This window comes from Schistocerca cancellata, chromosome 1, assembly GCF_023864275.1.
Source record: "Schistocerca cancellata isolate TAMUIC-IGC-003103 chromosome 1, iqSchCanc2.1, whole genome shotgun sequence".
NCBI lineage: Eukaryota > Metazoa > Arthropoda > Insecta > Orthoptera > Acrididae > Schistocerca > Schistocerca cancellata.
In genome coordinates this window covers 684,504,371-684,525,549 of record NC_064626.1, presented here as the reverse complement: position 1 = coordinate 684,525,549, position 21,179 = coordinate 684,504,371, and the positions used below count along the sequence as shown (strand labels likewise).

The 21,179-nt window shown below is 41.1% G+C and overlaps 1 protein-coding gene across 1 annotated transcript in view; it reads right to left on the bottom strand.

Annotated features, from left to right (window-relative positions):
* The window catches only part of LOC126094579 (pancreatic triacylglycerol lipase-like), a 231,009-nt gene that overhangs the window by 113,603 nt on the left and 96,227 nt on the right, over positions 1-21,179 (bottom strand). Inside the window, exon 5 of the mRNA XM_049909084.1 lies at positions 15,810-15,918. Coding sequence (XP_049765041.1) covers positions 15,810-15,918 — 109 coding nt within the window. The remainder of the gene's footprint in view (positions 1-15,809; positions 15,919-21,179) is intronic.

Sequence of the window (21,179 nt, the reverse complement as noted above, 5' to 3'; positions counted from 1 at the left end):
TGGAAGGAAGTGAAACGTCTGTGTGCAGGCGGTCGCTCAGAATAGACACAGGCATTCAGAGTAAACTTCATGATTCCAAGGCCAACGTCCAAACAGAAATGTGACGGGACTGCTTAAAGAACAAATGTGCAGCGACAGGAAACACATCTCACCCAACGTCATGTCTTTTTTCCATAGATAAATTGACTGATTGGGATGGCAACGTAAGCGAGCCAATAAAACACAAGAACACTTGTGACAGACTTTATGGATCTACAAAAGGACGAAACGCTTCTGCACTGGGTTTGTTGGCAACTTCTATCTTTGGGTTCTATTATGACACTCTTGCTCCATCCTTCTAGTTGTACAAATCCGCTTGAGTCATAATTCGAGAGAGAGCGCTACGAGCTGTACATTAGTGATGGGTGTTTATGACAATACCAGATCCAGTGCTGCCTCCCGAACCAAAGCGCTTACACCAAAAACGCATACCGATACAAAATACCTGCCATGTGACTTGCGCATGTATCAACGCCGTTACGAATGCCACCTAATGCCCAATAGTTTATTGCAAAAATGTACATAAGTAGAAATCAGATTCTCAATTTTCTGAGTTTTTCCCATAGCCATAAAGGTATAACACGGAGATATAGCAATAGTGAAATCAAGAGAACACTGAACCGTAATTTCATTAAACATTACTTTATACTCAGAAGGTTTCATGTTCGTAAATTTCCAGTAAGGCGTTAGTCTGTAACTGTAGTATTCTGACAGAGTTAACAATAATTAAATTAACATGTTATCTTCTTTGTTTTTCGCCCCTTTTTCCACAGTCGCACTATTAAAAGTTATATAGGTTACACCATATTCTGCGACTGTAGTAAGTCTTACTAAGACCAAAAGCGTTTGGCTTTATCCTAAAGCATATTTAGTGGTCAGGATTTTTTGTTTCTTACGTCATTCTTCACGTTCTTCTACACATTGTGGTAGATTTTAGAAGATAGTAGTTTGATTGACATGAAATATCTTCACAACAAATAAACCTGAATATATTTAATATTAGTGGAAGTCCTGCGTGATACAATCTACCATACTAGTGTAGAAAAGCGTGAAGAATCAGATAAGAAACAAAGAAACCTAACCACTGAAGATGCTTTAGAATAAAGCAGAAGGCATTTGGTCTTAATATGACTCTTATTACAGTCGCAGAAGACGGTATAATCTATACAACTTGTAATAAAACTGTGGTCTAATGTCAACGATTCGATGAAAATAAAATTAATTTGTCAGTATGTGCCACATGTCATAATTTGAAAGTATGTTTTAAGGGCGTTCTATTTAGTTTGACCAGAAGCAATACAAAAAAGTATCACACAAACTTTTAGCCACCAGAGGCGTGACTGACTGTCTTGTAACTTTATTCGTTACAAAGATTTGAATAGCAGCAAGCATTTTTTTAAAATATCTATAAACAGTTTTCATTTGGTAATACACTTCCTCTTCTCAAGGCCTGCTCAAAAAGTCTAACGATTTCACACAAAACAACGGCATTAATAAGAAACAGAAACTGGGATCTACCTCGTATATTACCACTAAATAGCACTGTAATCCACTGTGAGCACGAAAAGGTGTATAACATTCAAAGGTAGTCAAAGTGGTGACAATGGGCAGGAATCAACTGGTCCACGTGTTGGACGAAGAAACAGTGTTCTCCAGTAGTGTGGCTATAACGAATCTCGCCCATTATGACCTACGCAGTTGAGTTGGCTGTACAGAAGGGCAGTGGCAATGACCGTGAACACGAGATGTCATGACGCCATGTCCTGTCCACTCCCCCTTTTCCCTCTCCATACTCCTTTCACCCTCTCCCCCTGTCTCCAGCCAATCACGACACATTACCAAAACAAAACAACCAATCAAAAATCCAAGATGGTGAAAACAGTCCAATTGTGCTAGAGTGGAAACAAAATAAAAAACACACATTATGCTACCTCCCTTCCACATCTTCATTCAGAGTGCAGTAATAAAGTGAAACAACCAATGAAAATTACAAGATGGTGGATCGGTTTAACTATACTAAACTGAAACTACTCCAGCCAACACAGATTAGTAATAATCTTATGGATAAAATTACAAATTCACACAGCAAGAGTTTTGACACAAACAAATAACACACACACACACACACACACACACACATATATATATATATATATATATATATATACTCCTGGAAATTGAAATAAGAACACCGTGAATTCATTGTCCCAGGAAGGGGAAACTTTATTGACACATTCCTGGGGTCAGATACATCACATGATCACACTGACAGAACCACAGGCACATAGACACAGGCAACAGAGCATGCACAATGTCGGCACTAGTACAGTGTATATCTACCTTTCGCAGCAATGCAGGCTGCTATTCTCCCATGGAGACGATCGTAGAGATGCTGGATGTAGTCCTGTGGAACGGCTTGCCATGCCATTTCCACCTGGCGCCTCAGTTGGACCAGCGTTCGTGCTGGACGTGCAGACCGCGTGAGACGACGCTTCATCCAGTCCCAAACATGCTCAATGGGGGACAGATCCGGAGATCTTGCTGGCCAGGGTAGTTGACTTACACCTTCTAGAGCACGTTGGGTGGCACGGGATACATGCGGACGTGCATTGTCCTGTTGGAACAGCAAGTTCCCTTGCCGGTCTAGGAATGGTAGAACGATGGGTTCGATGACGGTTTGGATGTACCGTGCACTATTCAGTGTCCCCTCGACGATCACCAGTGGTGTACGGCCAGTGTAGGAGATCGCTCCCCACACCATGATGCCGGGTGTTGGCCCTGTGTGCCTCGGTCGTATGCAGTCCTGATTGTGGCGCTCACCTGCACGGCGCCAAACACGCATACGACCATCATTGGCACCAAGGCAGAAGCGTCTCTCATCGCTGAAGACGACACGTCTCCATTCGTCCCTCCATTCACGCCTGTCGCGACACCACTGGAGGCGGGCTGCACGATGTTGGGGCGTGAGCGGAAGACGGCCTAACGGTGTGCGGGACCGTAGCCCAGCTTCATGGAGAAGGTTGCGAATGGTCCTCGCCGATAGCCCAGGAGCAACAGTGTCCCTAATTTGCTGGGAAGTGGCGGTGCGGTCCCCTACGGCACTGCGTAGGATCCTACGGTCTTGGCGTGCATCCGTGCGTCGCTGCGGTTCGGTCCCAGGTCGACGGGCACGTGCACCTTCCGCCGACCACTGGCGACAACATCGATGTACTGTGGAGACCTCACGCCCCACGTGTTGAGCAATTCGGCGGTACGTCCACCCGGCCTCCCGCATGCCCACTGTACGCCCTCGCTCAAAGTCCGTCAACTGCACATACGGTTCACGTCCACGCTGTCGCGGCATGCTACCAGTGTTAAAGACTGCGATGGAGCTCCGTATGCCACGGCAAACTGGCTGACACTGACGGCGGCGGTGCACAAATGCTGCGCAGCTAGCGCCATTCGACGGCCAACATCGCGGTTCCTGGTGTGTCCGCTGTGCCGTGCGTGTGATCATTGCTTGTACAGCCCTCTCGCAGTGTCCGGAGCAAGTATGGTGGGTCTGACACACCGGTGTCAATGTGTTCTTTTTTCCATTTCCAGGAGTGTAAAATGTTAAGTAGTTTTTATTTTTAGTCAATGATGCGATCACCCTCGTTATTAGCAACCTTTTTCCATCAAGGGAGCAAATTTTCAACAGTAAAAGTCATACCATTTTTGAGAAAAATATCTAGAGATTGAATTTTCGACATCATCCACATTTCCAGTTTTTTCACCGCTTAGAAAATATTGTAGCGACTGGAATAAATGGAAATACGACAGCAGAATATCGGGCGAGTGTGGTGGCTGAGGGAATACCTGGCACACCACTTCATTAATTTTTTCCAAAGTTCGTCTTGCAAATTACCGTCTTCCATTATCGTGTTTAGTTAATTATTTACGTTTCGCAGATTCATAAAAAGCTCAATTAAATTTTTAACATTCCACCTTACACATTCGTAATTTTACGTATCGATTATAAATAACTGCTTTAACATATGATATTCAGTTGGATTACGATGATAAATAACTTTATTTATTGCATCAGAGGTTTTTTGTTTTGTATCATTCTTCTGAGCTTTTTTAGTAGAACACTAGCACCAGTACAATAACGTCTTACCTATCGACAGTCGTTAGACACTTTTCAATTAAAGATTGATTTCCTCGGTCCAGTTTTTCACAGTGAAGATGTGCATTTACAGACTGTCCAGGCTTCAGCCCTTCTAAATGAATGATTCCCCAAATACTCCACCAAATACCCTTTTGACGTGTAAGTCTGGCTTAGTAGTGCTTCTTGGTGAATCATGCAGAGAGAGCTACTGTCTTTTGCGTTTTGAAGTATCATAGAGTCCCATTTTTCGTCTCCAATGTTCCAGCGATCAAAAAAAGTTTCTGCAGTGTGCCGCTGAAGCAATAAGTTGCATGTGGTGAATCGGTTAGCTTTTTTGTCTGTATCAACCTGCTGCATATTTTCCTGCATGGTCGATCAAGGTTAGTTACGAGTGTTTGACTGTTACTCGATTGTCGGACACGGGTTTGCTTCCAACCTTAATATTGTATTGTCCAAAGTTGTTGTTCTTCCTGGTCAGTATGAGTGGAAAGATGAAAATTGCCAGATTCAAACGTAGAAAACCACCTTTGACACTTACAAACGTTTAATGCATTTGGACAAACATCACATTTAATGTATTCGGTAGCAATTGTTGTGTTAATACTCTTTCGAACCTAAAAAAGTGTACCCCTTCTGGTATTTGCCAGTTCATTTCACCATAAATAACAAACAAAAAATCCTGATTTAATTATTTACGAGTAAACGAATAACTCTAGCCTTAAAATATCTTTGACATGACTCTGAAGTATACAATGAGCTGATTAATGACAAACTAATGTCGACATATGCTGAAACGACAATACTTCCTGGTTCCCCTAGAAGTAAGTTTTAGTACCGATGATGGATAAAAAGAATCTGTCGATCATGCATAACATGGTTAACTAACGATTTGATCTTCTTTCTCCTCAAAGACGAGGCGCCACCATTGCAGCAGCAGCGGCCGCGCTACACGGAAATAATGTTATTTAACCACGCTCACAGTTTAACAAAAACGGTACTAAATGTGTCAGTGTGAGTATAAGATGGATCGTGAATTCTACCCTACGTTGTCCGAAAACTCGCGATTTAGCGACGCCCTGGAGAAGTGTACAGCGTGTATTAGACTGTAGTCTCGGTAACAATGTATGATTGAATAAATGGTCTCTAGCATGGAAACCATGCATTTTCGGACAGAAGTTCATTAGACCTTTTTTTGTGTATTCCTAGAGTATGTACACGATGGAAAAAATCACCCGTATTCAGAAAATATAAACCTCGAATCATGACATGAGTGTTAACAAGTACGTCATAAGTGGCAGTGGTATTTTCAATAAACTGCCAGTTGAATATCGTATCCCCGGTTACAATTATTGTGGACCTGGAACGGAGACGAAAAAGCATCCAGTTTGTAGCAATAAAGGATTTAAGATATTAGACAATGCCTGCTAGGAGCATGATATTGCCTATACTACAAATAAAGAATATCATGCATGCTTCAGATCGAATAATTGCTGATAAAGCGAAGCAAAGACGCAGGAGAAAGGACGTAGGCATAGGAAAACGCATTACAGTAATTTTAGTACACAGAGCAATGCGTGCCAAACTTAAATTGGGTTGTGGAATAGATTTCAAGCAAATTATAAATGTTGTTCGTCAGACACCAAAGAAAAAAATCATAAATGTTTTTTTTAAAAAACTACATCCAGTCAGTACTGGCAGCGGCTAAAAGTGCCTGAAGTGGAAAGGAAGAAAGAGCCATTTTAAAACCGCTAGGGTTCTACCATTACCTACAATATCGGGAGAAATCCCTCCGTTTCTAACCCCAGCACTGATCAGATTGTCAGTTATGGCCTCTGGCCACATGAGGTGCTGCCATAGCCCAGACTAAAAAAAATGCACAAAATGCAGAGGAACAACTATAGGAATCTGAAAGGCATAATAGAATGATGGAGGCTGTCGCTATCAGAAAAGGGTTGCAGACTCAAATTATAAATTTCACCAGTATTAGTCTCCAACACCTGGCTCCTCGAGAGATATAAAATCCCACTTACTATATTATCACATAGACCAATTCCCTATGTAAATCTAATTCAACTTGTCAAGAAATTCGAAATCCCAGTATTTCATGGTGTGTTTATGCAGAATACGATACCAAACACAATGTGGAAATGCTAGGAATAAGAAGTTGTCACGTCAGATGTCATACAAGGATATGCATATGCATATGTTGCATTGCATATGTTAGAAAACCAAAATACCATCTGCTACCTTCACTCGTTTGGCTATATGAGACCACCTGAAGACTTCCGTCAATACTTTACCTACAAGGACCATGTGTACTACAATTTTCGAAGCTACCAAGACTTCAGTTCATATCTCTGTGATCATCTCTGTATAATGTTTCTCTGATGGATGCATAAAAACAAGCAGTATGCATATTACTGTGTCACTTGAGGTTTAGCTGTGATTTCGTACACTCTATTAAGAGCTTACTACGTTTCCCCAATAGGACCAAGCAAGTGGAGTGGAGTATTGCATGCATCAGTCTGGAAACATATACGCAACTACATAGCTAACATCACTGAGGCGAACAATAAACTACATCTAGGAAGTAGTATAGTTGTGGAAATACCTACTGGTTCATACTATGTTAATGATTTAGAAACATATATAAAGCAATTTGTACATCTACATCTACATCTACATCTATACTCCGCGAGCCACCTTACGGTGTGTGGCGGAGGGTACTTATTGTACCACTATCTGATCCCCCCTTCCCTGTTCCATTCACGAATTGTGCGTGGGAAGAACGACTGCTTGTAAGTCTCCGTATTTGCTCTAATTTCTCGGATCTTTTCGTTGTGATCATTACGCGAGATATATGTGGGCGGTAGTAATATGTTGCCCATCTCTTCCCGGAATGTGCTCTCTCGTAATTTCGATAATAAACCTCTCCGTATTGCGTAACGCCTTTCTTGAAGTGTCCGCCACTGGAGCTTGTTCAGCATCTCCGTAACGCTCTCGCGCTGACTAAATGTCCCCATGACGAATCGCGCTGCTTTTCGCTGGATCATGTCTATCTCTTCTATTAATCCAACCTGGTAAGGGTCCCATACTGATGAGCAATACTCAAGAATCGGACGAACAAGCGTTTTGTAAGCTACTTCTTTCGTCGATGAGTCACATTTTCTTAGAATTCTTCCTATGAATCTCAACCTGGCGCCTGCTTTTCCCACTATTTGTTTTATGTGATCATTCCACTTCAGATCGCTCCGGATAGTAACTCCTAAGTATTTTACGGTCGTTACCGCTTCCAATGATTTACCACCTATGGCATAATCGTACTGGAATGGATTTCTGCCCCTATGTATGCGCATTATATTACATTTATCTACGTTTAGGGAAAGCTGCCAGCTGTCGCACCATGCATTAATCCTCTGCAGGTCTTCCTGGAGTACGTACGAGTCTTCTGATGTTGCTACTTTCTTGTAGACAACCGTGTCATCTGCAAATAGCCTCACGGAGCTACCGATGTTGTCAACTAAGTCATTTATGTATATTGTAAACAATAAAGGTCCTATCACGCTTCCTTGCGGTACTCCCGAAATTACCTCTACATCTGCAGATTTTGAACCGTTAAGAATGACATGTTGTATTCTTTCTTCTAGGAAATCCTGAATCCAATCACAAACCTGGTCCGATATTCCGTAAGCTCGTATTTTTTTCACTAAACGTAAGTGCGGAACCGTATCAAATGCCTTCCTGAAGTCCAGGAATACGGCATCAATCTGCTCGCCAGTGTCTACGGCACTGTGAATTTCTTGGGCAAATAGGGCGAGCTGAGTTTCACATGATCTCTGTTTGCGGAATCCATGTTGGTTATGATGAAGGAGATTTGTATTATCTAAGAACGTCATAATACGAGAACACAAAACATGTTCCATTATTCTACAACAGATTGACGTAAGCGAAATAGGCCTATAATTATTCGCATCTGATTTATGACCCTTCTTGAAAATGGGAACGACCTGCGCTTTCTTCCAGTCGCTAGGTACTTTACGTTCTTCCAGCGATCTACGATAAATTGCTGATAGAAAGGGGGCAAGTTCTTTAGCATAATCACTGTAGAATCTTAAGGGTATCTCGTCTGGTCCGGATGCTTTTCCGCTACTAAGTGATAGCAGTTGTTTTTCAATTCCGATATCGTTTATTTCAATATTTTCCATTTTGGCGTCCGTGCGACGGCTGAAGTCAGGGACCGTGTTACGATTTTCCGCAGTGAAACAGTTTCGGAACACTGAATTCAGTATTTCTGCCTTTCTTCGGTCGTCCTCTGTTTCGGTGCCATCGTGGTCAACGAGTGACTGAATAGGGGATTTAGATCCGCTTACCGATTTTACATATGACCAAAACTTTTTAGGGTTCTTGTTTAGATTGTTTGCCAATGTTTTATGTTCGAATTCGTTGAATGCTTCTCTCATTGCTCTCTTTACGCTCTTTTTCGCTTCGTTCAGCTTTTCCTTATCAGCTATGATTCGACTACTCTTAAACCTATGATGAAGCTTTCTTTGTTTCCGTAGTACCTTTCGTACATGATTGTTATACCACGGTGGATCTTTCCCCTCGCTTTGGACCTTAGTCGGTACGAACTTATCTAAGGCGTACTGGACGATGTTTCTGAATTTTTTCCATTTTTGTTCCACATCCTCTTCCTCAGAAATGAACGTTTGATGGTGGTCACTCAGATATTCTGCGATTTGTGCCCTATCACTCTTGTTAAGCAAATATATTTTCCTTCCTTTCTTGGCATTTCTTATTACACTTGTAGTCATTGATGCAACCACTGACTTATGATCACTGATACCCTCTTCTACATTCACGGAGTCGAAAAGTTCCGGTCTATTTGTTGCTATGAGGTCTAAAACGTTAGCTTCACGAGTTGGTTCTCTAACTATCTGCTCGAAGTAATTCTCGGACAAGGCAGTCAGGATAATGTCACAAGAGTCTCTGTCCCTGGCTCCAGTTCTGATTGTGTGACTATCCCATTCTATACCTGGTAGATTGAAGTCTCCCCCTATTACAATAGTATGATCACGAAACTTCTTCACGACGTTCTGCAGGTTCTCTCTGAGGCGCTCAACTACTACGGTTGCTGATGCAGGTGGTCTATAGAAGCATCCGACTATCATATCTGACCCACCTTTGATACTTAGCTTAACCCAGATTATTTCACATTCGCATTCGCTAATAACTTCACTGGATATTATTGAATTCTTTACTGCTATAAATACTCCTCCACCATTGGCGTTTATCCTATCCTTGCGGTAAATATTCCATTCTGTGTCTAGGATTTCGTTACTGTTCACTTCCGGTTTTAACCAACTTTCCGTTCCTAATACTATATGCGCACTATTTCCTTCAATAAGAGATACTAATTCAGGAACCTTGCCCTGGATACTCCTGCAGTTTACCAATATTACGTTAACTTTTCCTGTTTTTGGTCTCTGAGGACGGACGTTCTTTATCAACGATGATAATGTCCTCTCTGGTAAGCCGTCAGGTATTTTATCGTTTCGCCCAAGGGGGGGTCCCTCTAACCTAAAAAACCCCCGTGTGCACGCCACACGTACTCTGCTACCCTAGTAGCTGCTTCTGGTGTGTAGTGCACGCCTGACCTGTCTAGGGGGGCCCTACAGTTCTCCACCCAATAACGGAGGTCGATGAATTTGCAACCATTAATGCTTTGAGCTCTGCGCCAACATTGATATGCTTAAAACGGAGGTAAAAACAACAAAAGCTGACAGATGACTTTAGACAAGAAGGTTTAATAGGACTGCTACTGCACTTCCCGAGGAGTCAAGTGTTGGAGAATAATACTGACGAAATTTATGAGTTTAATCAGCACATTCATCCATCCATCAGAAGAGCAGTTCATAGTGGAAGCAGAAGATAATAACATGTGAGAATTACGAGTGGAACCCTACACAATGACATCACTCAGTATAAAAACTCCGGTTCAGTATGACAACTGGATCGATTGTTAGGAAAATTTCTCCCACAAACCTATGGCTTCGATGGCCTTTAATTATAACAAGAAGATAAGAATTCGCGTTCAACAACAAGAGGAGGTAACACATCCAAGCAACAGTTTCCTGCGTTTGGGAGGAAGATTTGTCCTCACAAAGAAGGACTGAAGCACTCTGCTAACGCCAAAGTTACAGCTCAATGTAATGAATTCATCTTTCTGGTTCAAGCAATATGATACAAAATTTATGCTCGTAGTATCGAGCTCAACCACATACGAAATGTTGGAATCACATCAACTCTCAAGTCATATATTTCTGCATCAACTTCGGATCTGATTGCATTAGAAAACGCAGGATGATTCATAGGTTATTCGACAGATGACCGCTTTAGTGCCTGTATCTCGCACAAAATGTTAATGGGTTACTTTGAGGATAATAAGTAGTTCATTATGAAAGCCAGACAGTAACTGATTCTAGTACAATGTGCTACAGACAGTAACTCATACGTTCAAGGAGCGTCATAAGAAAGGACTAAAACTGTGCTGGATAAATTGGTATTAAAAGTACCCAATGTGTCAGTATAGATTAAACTCATCTGAAACTTCTGCATGTGCTGAGTGAGAACTTCACAAGTATCCCAGTCTTTCAGTGACATCAAGACAATCAAGAGTGATTAAGACACCTGTTCATCTGTTGTTGTTGTTGTTGTCTTCAGTCCTGAGACTGGTTTGATGCAACTCTCCATGCTACTCTATCCTGTGCAAGCTTCTTCATCTCCCGGTACTTACTGCAACCTACATTCTTCTGAATCTGCTTAGTGTATTGATCTCTTGGTCTCCCTCTACGATTTTTACCCTCCACGCTGCCCTCCAATGCTAAATTTGTGATCCCTTGATGCCTCAGAACATGTCCTACCAACCGGTCCCTTCTTCCCTATTCGATACCTCCTCATTAGTTATGTGATCTACCCATCTAATTTTCAGCATTCTTCTTTAGCACCACATTTCGAAAGCTTCTATTCTCTTCTTGTCCAAACTATTTATCGTACATGTTTCACTTCCATACATGGCTACAGTCCATACAAATACTTTCAGAAACGACTTCCTGACGCTTAAATCTATACTCGATGTTAACAAATTTCTCTTCTTCAGCAACGCTTTCCTTGCCATTGCCAGTCTACATTTTATATCCTCTCTACTTCGACAATCATCAGTTATTTTGCTCTCCAAATAGCAAAACTCCTTTACTACTTTAAGTGTCTCATTTCCTAATCTAATTCCCTCAGCATCACCCGACTTAATTCGACTACATTCCACTATCCTCGTTTTGCTTTTGTTGATGTTCATCTTATATCCTCCTTTCAAGACGCTGTCTGTTCCGTTCAACTGCTCATCCCAAGTCCTTTGCAGTCTCTGACAGAATTACAATGTCATCGGCGAACCTCAAAGTTTTTATTTCTTCTCCATGGACTTTAATACCTACTCCGAATTTTTCTTTTGTTTCTTTTACTGCTTGTTCAATATACAGATTGAATAACATCGGGGACAGGCTACAACCCTGTCTCACTCCCTTCCCAACTGCTGCTTCCCTTTCATGCTCCCCGACTCTTATAACTGCCATCTGGTTTTTGTACAAATTGTAAATAGCCTTTCACTCCCTGTATTTTACCCCTGCCACCTTTAGAATTTGAAAGATAGTATCCCAGTCAACATTGTCAAAAGCTTTCTCTAAGTCTAAAAATGCTAGAAATGTAGGTTTGCCTTTCCTTAATCTATTTTCTAAGATAAGTCGTAGGGTCAGTATTGCCTCACGTGTTCCAACATTTCTACGGAATTCAAACTGATCTTCCCCGAGGTCGGTTTCTACCAGTTTCTCCATTCGTCTGTAAAGAATTCGCCTAAGTATTTTGCAGCTGTGACTTATTAAACTGATAGTTCGGTAATTTTCACATGTGTCAACACCTGCTTTCTTTGGGTTTGGAATTATTCTTCTTGACGTCTGAGGGTATATCGCCTGTCTCATACATCTTGCTCACCGGATGGTAGAGTTTTGTCAGGACTGGCTCTTCCAAGGCCGTCAGTAGTTCTAATGGAATGTTGTCTACTCCCAGGGCCTTGTTTCGACTCAGGTCTTTCAGTGCTCTGTCAAACTCTTCATGCAGTATCGTATCTCCCATTTCATCTTAACCTACGTCCTCTTCCATTTCCATAATATTGTCCACAAGTACATCGCCCTTGTATAGACCATCTATATACTCCTTCCACCTTTCTGCTTTCCCTTCTTTGCTTACAACTGGGTTTCCATCTGAGCTCTTGATATTCATACAAGTTGCTCTCTTTTCTCCAAAGGACTCTTTAACTTTCCTGTAGGCAGCATCTGTCTTACCCCTAGTGAGATAAGCCTCTACATCCTTACATTTGTCCTCTAGCCATCCCTGCTTAGCCATTTTGCACTTCCTGTCGATCTCATTTTTTAGACGTTTGTATTCCGTTTTGCCTGCTTCATTTACTGCGTTTTTATATTTTCTTCTTTCATCAATTAAATTCAATATTTCTTCTGTTACCCAAGGATTTCTACTAGCCCTCGTCTTTTTATCTACTTGATCCTCTGCTGCCTTCACTACTTCATCCCTCAGAGCTACCCATTCTTGTTCTACTGTATTACTTTCCCCCATTCCTGTCAATTGTTCCCTTATGCTCTCCCTGAAACTCTGTACAACCTCTGGTTCTTTCAGTTCAGGTCCCATCTCCTTAAATTCCCACCTTTTTGCAGTTTCTTCAGTTTTAATCTACAGTTCATAACCAATATATTGTGATCAGAGTCCACATCTGCCCCTGGAAATGTCTTACAATTTAAAACCTGGTTCCTAAATCTCTGCCTTACTATTATATAATCTATCTGATACCTTCTAGTATCTCCAGGATTCTTCCATGTATACAATCTTCTTTTATGATTCTTGAACCAAGTGTTAGCTATGATTAAGTTATGCTCTGTGCAAAATTCTACCAGATGGCTTCCCCTTTCATTTCTCTCCCCCAATCCATATTCACCCACTATGTTTCCTTCTCTCCCTTTTCCTACTCTCGAATTCCAGTCACCCATAACTATTAAATTTTCGTCTCCCTTCACTACCTGAATAATATCTTTTATCTCATCATGCATTTCATTAATTTCTTCATCATCTGCAGAGGTAGTTGGCATATAAACTTGTACTACTGCAGTAGGCATGGGCTTCGTCTCTATCTTGGCCTTGAGCTGGTGGGGGTGGCTTGCGTGTCTGAGCAATACAGATAGCCGTATCTGCAGCCTTTGCAGTAGTTGTAGGGCAAGAGTCTGGAAGATTAACTGATCTGCCGTACTAAAATTTAAAAAAAAAGGCCTTGCTGTGCTTGTACTGCACACGGCTGAAAAGCAAGGGGAAACTATAGCCGTAATTGTTCCAGAAGGCATGCAGCTCTACTGTATGGTTAAATGATGATGGCGTCTACTTGGGTAAAATATTCCGGAGGTGAAATAGTCCTCCCATTTGGATCTCCTGGCGCGAACTGCTCGGAAAGATGTTTTCATCAGGAGGAAAGAAAACTGGTGTTCTACAGATCGGACCGTGGAATGTTAGATCCCTCACTCGAATGGATAGATATAGTAGGGATTGGTGGAGTTCCGTGGCGGGAGTAACAGGACTTCTGGTCAGGTGAAAACAGGGTTATAAATACCAAATCGATTAGGAATAATGGAAGGGTAGTTTTAATAATGAATAAGAAAATAGGAGTGCGGATTTGCTACAATGAACAGAATAGTAAACGCCTTATGCTAAACAACGTGGACATGAAGCCTACACGCATACAAATTTGTATACCATCTAGCTCCGCAGATGACGAAGAGATTGAAGAAATCTATGATAAAAGAAATTACTGAGATAGTTAAGGGAAACGAAAATTTAATTGTGATTTAGGATTGGAATTCAATAATACGAAAATCAACAGAAGAAAAATTGTAGGTGGTTATGGACTGGAGGAAAGGAATGAAATAGGAAGCTGCGTGGTAGAATTCGCACAGAGCATAATTCAGTGATTGAGCAAAGAAAGTTGCATACATGGATGAGACCTGGAGACCTGGAGACACCGGAAGTTTTCAGATTGATTATATAACGGTAAGACAGAAACTTTGAACCAAGTTTCAAACTATAAAGTATTTTCCAGGGGCAGATGTGGACTCTGGTCACTATTTACTGGTTGAGAACTGTAGATTGAAACTGGAGAAAGCTGCTAAAAGGTAGGAAATTAAGGAATGAAACGTGGATAACTTGAAAGACCCAGAGGTTGCTGAGAGTTTCAGAGGGAGCAATAGACACGGTTGACTAGAACAGGGGAAAAATACGGTAGAAGGCAATTAGGTAACTTTGAGACATGCAATAGTGAAGGCAGCAGTATTGCGGGGACTCATTTACTTGTGGTCGGATGGCAGACGAAGCTGTGAAGAGGTTATAATCTGTTTAGTGCTCGATACAGCAATCCTCCTCCCTTGTTGCTCGACGGGAATCTCGACGGCTATTGAGCTTGCCCTCACATTCCAACACCAGGCCACTGTCTTATCCCAATGCCTCTGGATATTGCAGCCTTCGATCACCTGGCCAAACGTAGACCAACAGTGAGGCCTCTTTCAAAATCTGTCAGGTGCTGATAATGCTTTCTCACAAACGTATGCGTTACCTCTGTCCTTCACAGTAATCACTCAAAATCTGACACTGTTTTCACCCCTTATATAACCTACCACACCTGGTAACTTCAACTCAAATCACTTACATACCCATGGATGGTGTATAGGTGTACAAAGTTACACTGGCGTCCAACCACGTCTTCTTCGTGATTAACGTTTTTGTTAAACAGTGTATTTTACAAAACCAAACTTGCAAACACGTTTGGTCCCGCACCACAGACGATGTTTCGGTCCAATAAGAGTAAACAAGTGTGGTGAAATGAATAGGCATTTTGTAATTACATTGGCAGATCAAAAATACTCAAAGTAAAATAATTACCAGCTGAAGGTCACGATAATAAACGCTAAGTTAATAGTTGAAAGAAATGAAGGAAGCTGTCGAGGAAAGCTCCTAAGAGACGAAGGGAGTGACTCGTTTGTCATTTCCTGAGATACGAAGGATAGATAACCTGGCATTCTAAGGAGCAGGACAGGGGAAAATCGTTAAATGATGTAAGCGAATTACTAGGATTTGGAGAGTTTTCTCAGAGCACCGTAAACTAGAAGCCATCAAACTAAAGTTTATTTGGATTATAACAATTAATACCAGATACGTATTAGAAAGGACTATGACTGTGATTTGTGTAAAGAGCTACCTTGAGATATTTTGGTAGGTTCTGTCACCGAAACACATCATTTCTGCTGACGGCTTACAGCCATGACGAATGTCACACTAAGTTGATGCGTCACTTTGGAAACGTAGGAGAACGCTGAGTGGTTATTAGGGATTGAGGATCTAACCACGTTGCTCAACAGACAGAATATGGAAGAAACATGAGCACTCGGGGTAGCTTCGATTACAAGGCATAGTGGCTTGGAGGAAAAAGATCGTCAGCTATGACTGAAGGCTGAAAGCAAGCAAACTCGTGAGCAAGCCTGACCTGTGATGCGGCCGACGCCGGGCACGTGCTGGCCCACGTAGCCGCACGTGTGGGCGCCCAGAGAGTGGCCCACCAGGTGCACGTCAGACCCCCGCAGGCCGCACTTCACCTGCCAACACAAACACACAGCTGCACATTCCGAAATATCCACCCTACCGACACCACCCGGCTGCCTTCGCCTATGAAAACATCGAAAAGCAAATATGGGCAACATGCGTGCCTTGAGAATAATTCCAGTTATTCTCACGAGATCACGTGTTTCACCAACTCACAACCAGACTGGTATCTTCCTAACCTCGACCTCGGGCTATGCTGCACATCAGCCTCTCACCACAAAAAAATGGTACTCAAAAACCCAAACAAATATTGCTCGTGTTGTGTTCTATAACTGGTTGTGCACATATGAAGTCATATGGCAGAATAGTATTATTCCACGAGCCGAAGCCGACGTCGAGTAGGTAGGAGGAAGCCAATCGCACACTGCCTCGAGAAACAGCGTGTTATGTAACGTACCGTGTTGTTCAAACCGACTTTTAGTTTTTAACTATCGACAAATGTTCAACTTGAGTATAAATTAACGCAAACTCACACTTTCATCGATATTTTATTTTTCTTCTCCACCCTGCGCACTTCTGTTCTATTCTCGGTATACGCTACACCCAACGAACATGTAATCAGTGTGACGTATTACGGTCTTCGTTTTTGTTCTAATGTTTACCTTCACTGTTCCTTTCCCTATCAAATAGCTATTTCAATATCGTTTCAGAATATCAAATCAACCCGCCACTTCTTCTGATGATAGCTTTCAGAAATTCCATTTCACATGTGTTCCGTGCAACACCTCAACATTTAAATTTACATTTTCCTCCTGGAATATTTTTCAGATGCTTCCAAATAACTTTCTCTGGCTTTAAACCAGTTTAATTCAATAATCCACGACACATTTAGCGTAATATAAAGATGACATTCATAATCATTTGGTTAGCGTCAGTTTAAAACAGACCTTCATGAAAATTCTATACAGTCTGTCTTTTGCAACACAAGGACTTTAACTGAAATTTCAGTACATCCGTACTATTATCATTGGACCGTCATTTTCATTCCATATCTGAATGTATTAAAAGTGTAACCTTGATGGTTAAGCATTTCATTTTTACTATTGCAGTTTTGTTTTTGAACTAGTTGTAAAGCTGGGAAACAAAGTCACACTAATAACGATACATTTAGGACTACTTTTTTCATTCAACATCAACAGCCGTTCGATATTCACTGGTGTAAAAACGCGCTCTCCAGATTAATCCGTGAATAATGTCATTTTCTAAGGTCATCAATCTACGTTTCATTACATCGCCGCCTTACTCTTTACATATCTCTTTGAATCTGGCAACGTACTGCATTTGTGGATACATCATCCATTCGTCTGGTTAATTTCCAACTAACGTCCACAGCATTTTTCAATGCTGTTACGTCTTCTGCTCAAATCGATTCGCTAATTTTCATCTTCACTGTTCGGTTCTCCATAGCTCGCTTGCTGAAGTTAATGTTAATCTTATCCTATTCTCTTTTCTACCTTTCAATCGCCTAGCTGCAATCTGGTTGCAGTCTTAAATTGTTTCCAATGCTTGCTTTCCTACTTCACTCGTCGTTATTGCGTGTCTCATAGGTTCTCAGCTAGTAAGAGGATGGCACAACCGAACGTTTAGTTGAAACAGGAGTCGAAACGTGTACCTTGTAGAAGTTGGTATATAGTACAGGTTTCCCTGCAACCGTTACAATAGTCTTTATAGTAGTAATAGCCCACTTGAGCTTTCACTCTCATTCTTTCCTCGTTGTTTCGTATTTCTGCACCCATGGGCACTTCAACATAATAGTCGAAAATAGCCTTAAACACTCGACTCACATTCGTGACAACAGATGTTAAAATTCCAGTCCAGCTACCTCGGCTTCGTTTTTCCAGGCATACCTAAATATTAGAGGCGAATTACACTTTTTATTGCTCCCTATGTACTGATCTGACTCTAATAGTGACCATGTTGACCAGACAGTAAAATCCAAATCACCTCTTCCTGCAAGCGTTTGGAATGTTGACCGGAATCATACGTAGACTTCTTAAATTGTTTTCAACGCTTGCTTCCCACTTAGCTTTCTACAACTACTGCACTGACTTTATCAGATACTGGCCATTTCCACACACCTTCTCCCACATATACATTTGACACATATACTGAATATCCTTCCACCCCCTTTCCCTCCATCTATCTGTCCACCCCATCCCCCAACCTATAACCCTCTGTCTCCTCCTCCCCACTTTCTCTGTCTCTTCGTCTCCTCCTCCCCTCTCTTTGTCCAATACCTCCACCCCTCTCTCTGACCATATCTTCCCTCTGACCACCTCGTCCTTCCCCTCTCTGCTTCCTTCTCCGCCTCCCCCTCTTCCTTTTCCACTTGCCCATTACCCCTCTACACCTTCCATTTGACTCATGCAATCCCCCTCCCCCTCTGTTGATTTCCTACTCGCCCTCGCCCTGTCCATCCTCCCCTATGTCAATCTCAACCTGTCTGCAACCATGCTCATTGTCATATGGAGTCCCTGCAATATGTTCAGTAAAGCAGACCAGTATTACTCCAACTACATGCCTGACGTACAGGGCAGACTACACATCAGGGGCTTGAAAATCATTTATTTTCATCTGTCATACAAAGCTGGTAGAGAAAATAGGCCGATACTACTCCAAAACGCATGTCACGTGGGGCAGACTATATGGCAGAGGCTTGAAAAATGCGTTTCTGCCATATCTCCGCTCATTTTGGACCTAGGAGATTATAAAACATATAATGTTCCTGTGCCAGATCTGGTTGAAATCGATCCAGGGATTTGGGAGGAGATACCAGACATAGAAACATACACTCTGCTTTACACAGATCACAAAGTAATAATCGTATTTAACAGTGTGCGTGAGTGACTCTATTCTCATCGGAATTCAGAATATTATGATACCCTTTATATTCTCAAAGGTCCTTTGTGCCCACTGATAGCATTATGGTATGCCAGTTTTTGTTCTTTTTCCTTCCATTACGATGAGAAACACAGTGTCTCTTCAGTCTTTCTGTTGTTATATTAGTTAAACATCTATGCATATGAGACATGAAATAAATTATTAAGGATCTGTCACATAACTTTTTTCTTCCAGTGTAAGGACAATGACTGTCTGAAAACCTGATGGAACCTCCACCTTGTAATATCTCTTTATATTCTGCGAGTGGATGATTTGTTAAATGAACATACGTCATCATTAATGATATTTATTTGCAGGTGGATCTATAAATCAATTAATTGTAAGAATAATGAAAATTTTTCAGAGAATTTTTTTCTAGAAATTATTCCTCTTGTGGAGTCAGTGTCATATGCCTATGTTTAAAATTTTTCATCAGGTGTAAACTTAAATTTTATCCATAATTTCGTAATTGAAAGCAAACCTCGGACAAATTCAATGCTCTACTTCCACCTGCACTATAACAAAACGAAGATTAGATTTTAAAAAATGTTGAGAGGAATACATTCTATATGAGCTACAACAAAATTTAAATGCCCACAGTCTATGTGGCAATGTTTTGGACAATCAGCAGTTGTAATACAAAACAACTTTGGTATTGAGGACTACTAAAAAAAAAATTCGCGATTGTCGGGACTGATGGATGTTCCAGTCTAGTACAGATGAAAGAATATAAGAATCCACTCCGATTTTGAGTTCAACGATGAAATATGGACTTCGTTGCCTTAATCCACTCTCTTCCAGGGATTTATTCGGTCAGAACCTTTTCTTATTTCACTTTAAACCTGTTCCATGTTCACGTCCCTGACCATCTGTTCCTGAGATCATCTTGCTGTTTCTACGGCACATTACCAGCTTCTGTCCTGTACCATAAGCCATCGCCTGTCCTCCGTACCGCCTCCACAAATTTTTTGAGCAATATTGTAAATTTTGTTTTTGGCTATGAGGCACTTTTCCTTCAATCTAATCTATGGAGCTTCTATATATTTCAAAATTACTGGATTTAGGCATTCCTAACTTCTTTAATACCTGAGCTGGGGTCTATTCTTCCGGGTTTTCCAGGGTTTCCCTGGGAAGGCCAGTTCCCAAATGGGTAGACCTTTTTCGTAATTACACCAATCTACATATTCCCTGCTTATGTACTCGGGATGCGGGTATACCCCAGTACATGTAAAAGCTACAGCTTAGGTATTCTTGTAACTTACTGTCTGAACATGATACCCATACTCTCTATAGTAAAATTCTATTAATTCAAAATATTCCTCTTTTGAATAAACAACCCAACAAATTTTTCTTGTTAGCTCGCGAAGTGTATTATCATTAACTTTGCTCGCTGCGAGGGGCAATTGTAATATCTCTTTATATTCGACGAATTATTCTGATACAATTCTACCCTTGAATGACGTTTACAAAATTTCTATCTTCATACTCGCAGAATCCATGCACAAAATAGTTTTATACAATAGCTATGCCATGAGCGCATAATTATTCTTTGTATTATTCTCTCTGGTGGTTGTTATTAGAAAAATGCTTCCGAGATTGTCTTCATGCCGATTAGCCTGAGCTTTGTTTTTGACGAACTGTAATCTGATTATTGAGATTTATGACAGAAGATAACTGATACGAACTGTACGATTAAAAGGGAAATATATATATATTGCTCCTTTATACAAAAGGTGTGTATTTGACATTTGAGAATTAATGATATTCATCGATATATTGCATAGTTGTTAATCAGAAGGGAACTTCCGAAAGACTGGATACGAACCTGCATTTAATAATCCAAGAGCTCCATTATTTCTTCGGAAGGTTAAACTTCATCAAAGCCAAATATCCGCTTGATCTGAGGTTTCCCGACTGATTATACAACGCTCCCAAAATTACGAGCCATTTTATTTGTACAGATTGGCAGACTGCCGCAAAGCACGAGCCTGCAGAGAAGAAGAATCATCGCCTGATTTCACTCTAACAAGTAAAATTTCTGAATCATTTGAGTGAATGAGCTATGACTCTGTTTCATATTATGAATGACTGATTGCTTGAACGAACTGAGAGCTACATAATCACGTAGATTTTTAGATCACCTAAAACCTTGCTAAATAAAAGTTTTCTTTTCTAAAACCACTGTCGAATTATCTCCTGCAAACTTTTCTACACTGTATACTCGTAGAATTTTGAACGTAACTTTGTGTCACCAGCATCTTCAACATCAACTGGATTCTCTCTCCGTCTCAAGGCATTGTTTTGACGCTAATGTTGTTGTGAACTACATATCTGTAAGTGTGTACAGTCAACGTACTACTGTAATCTGCAACCA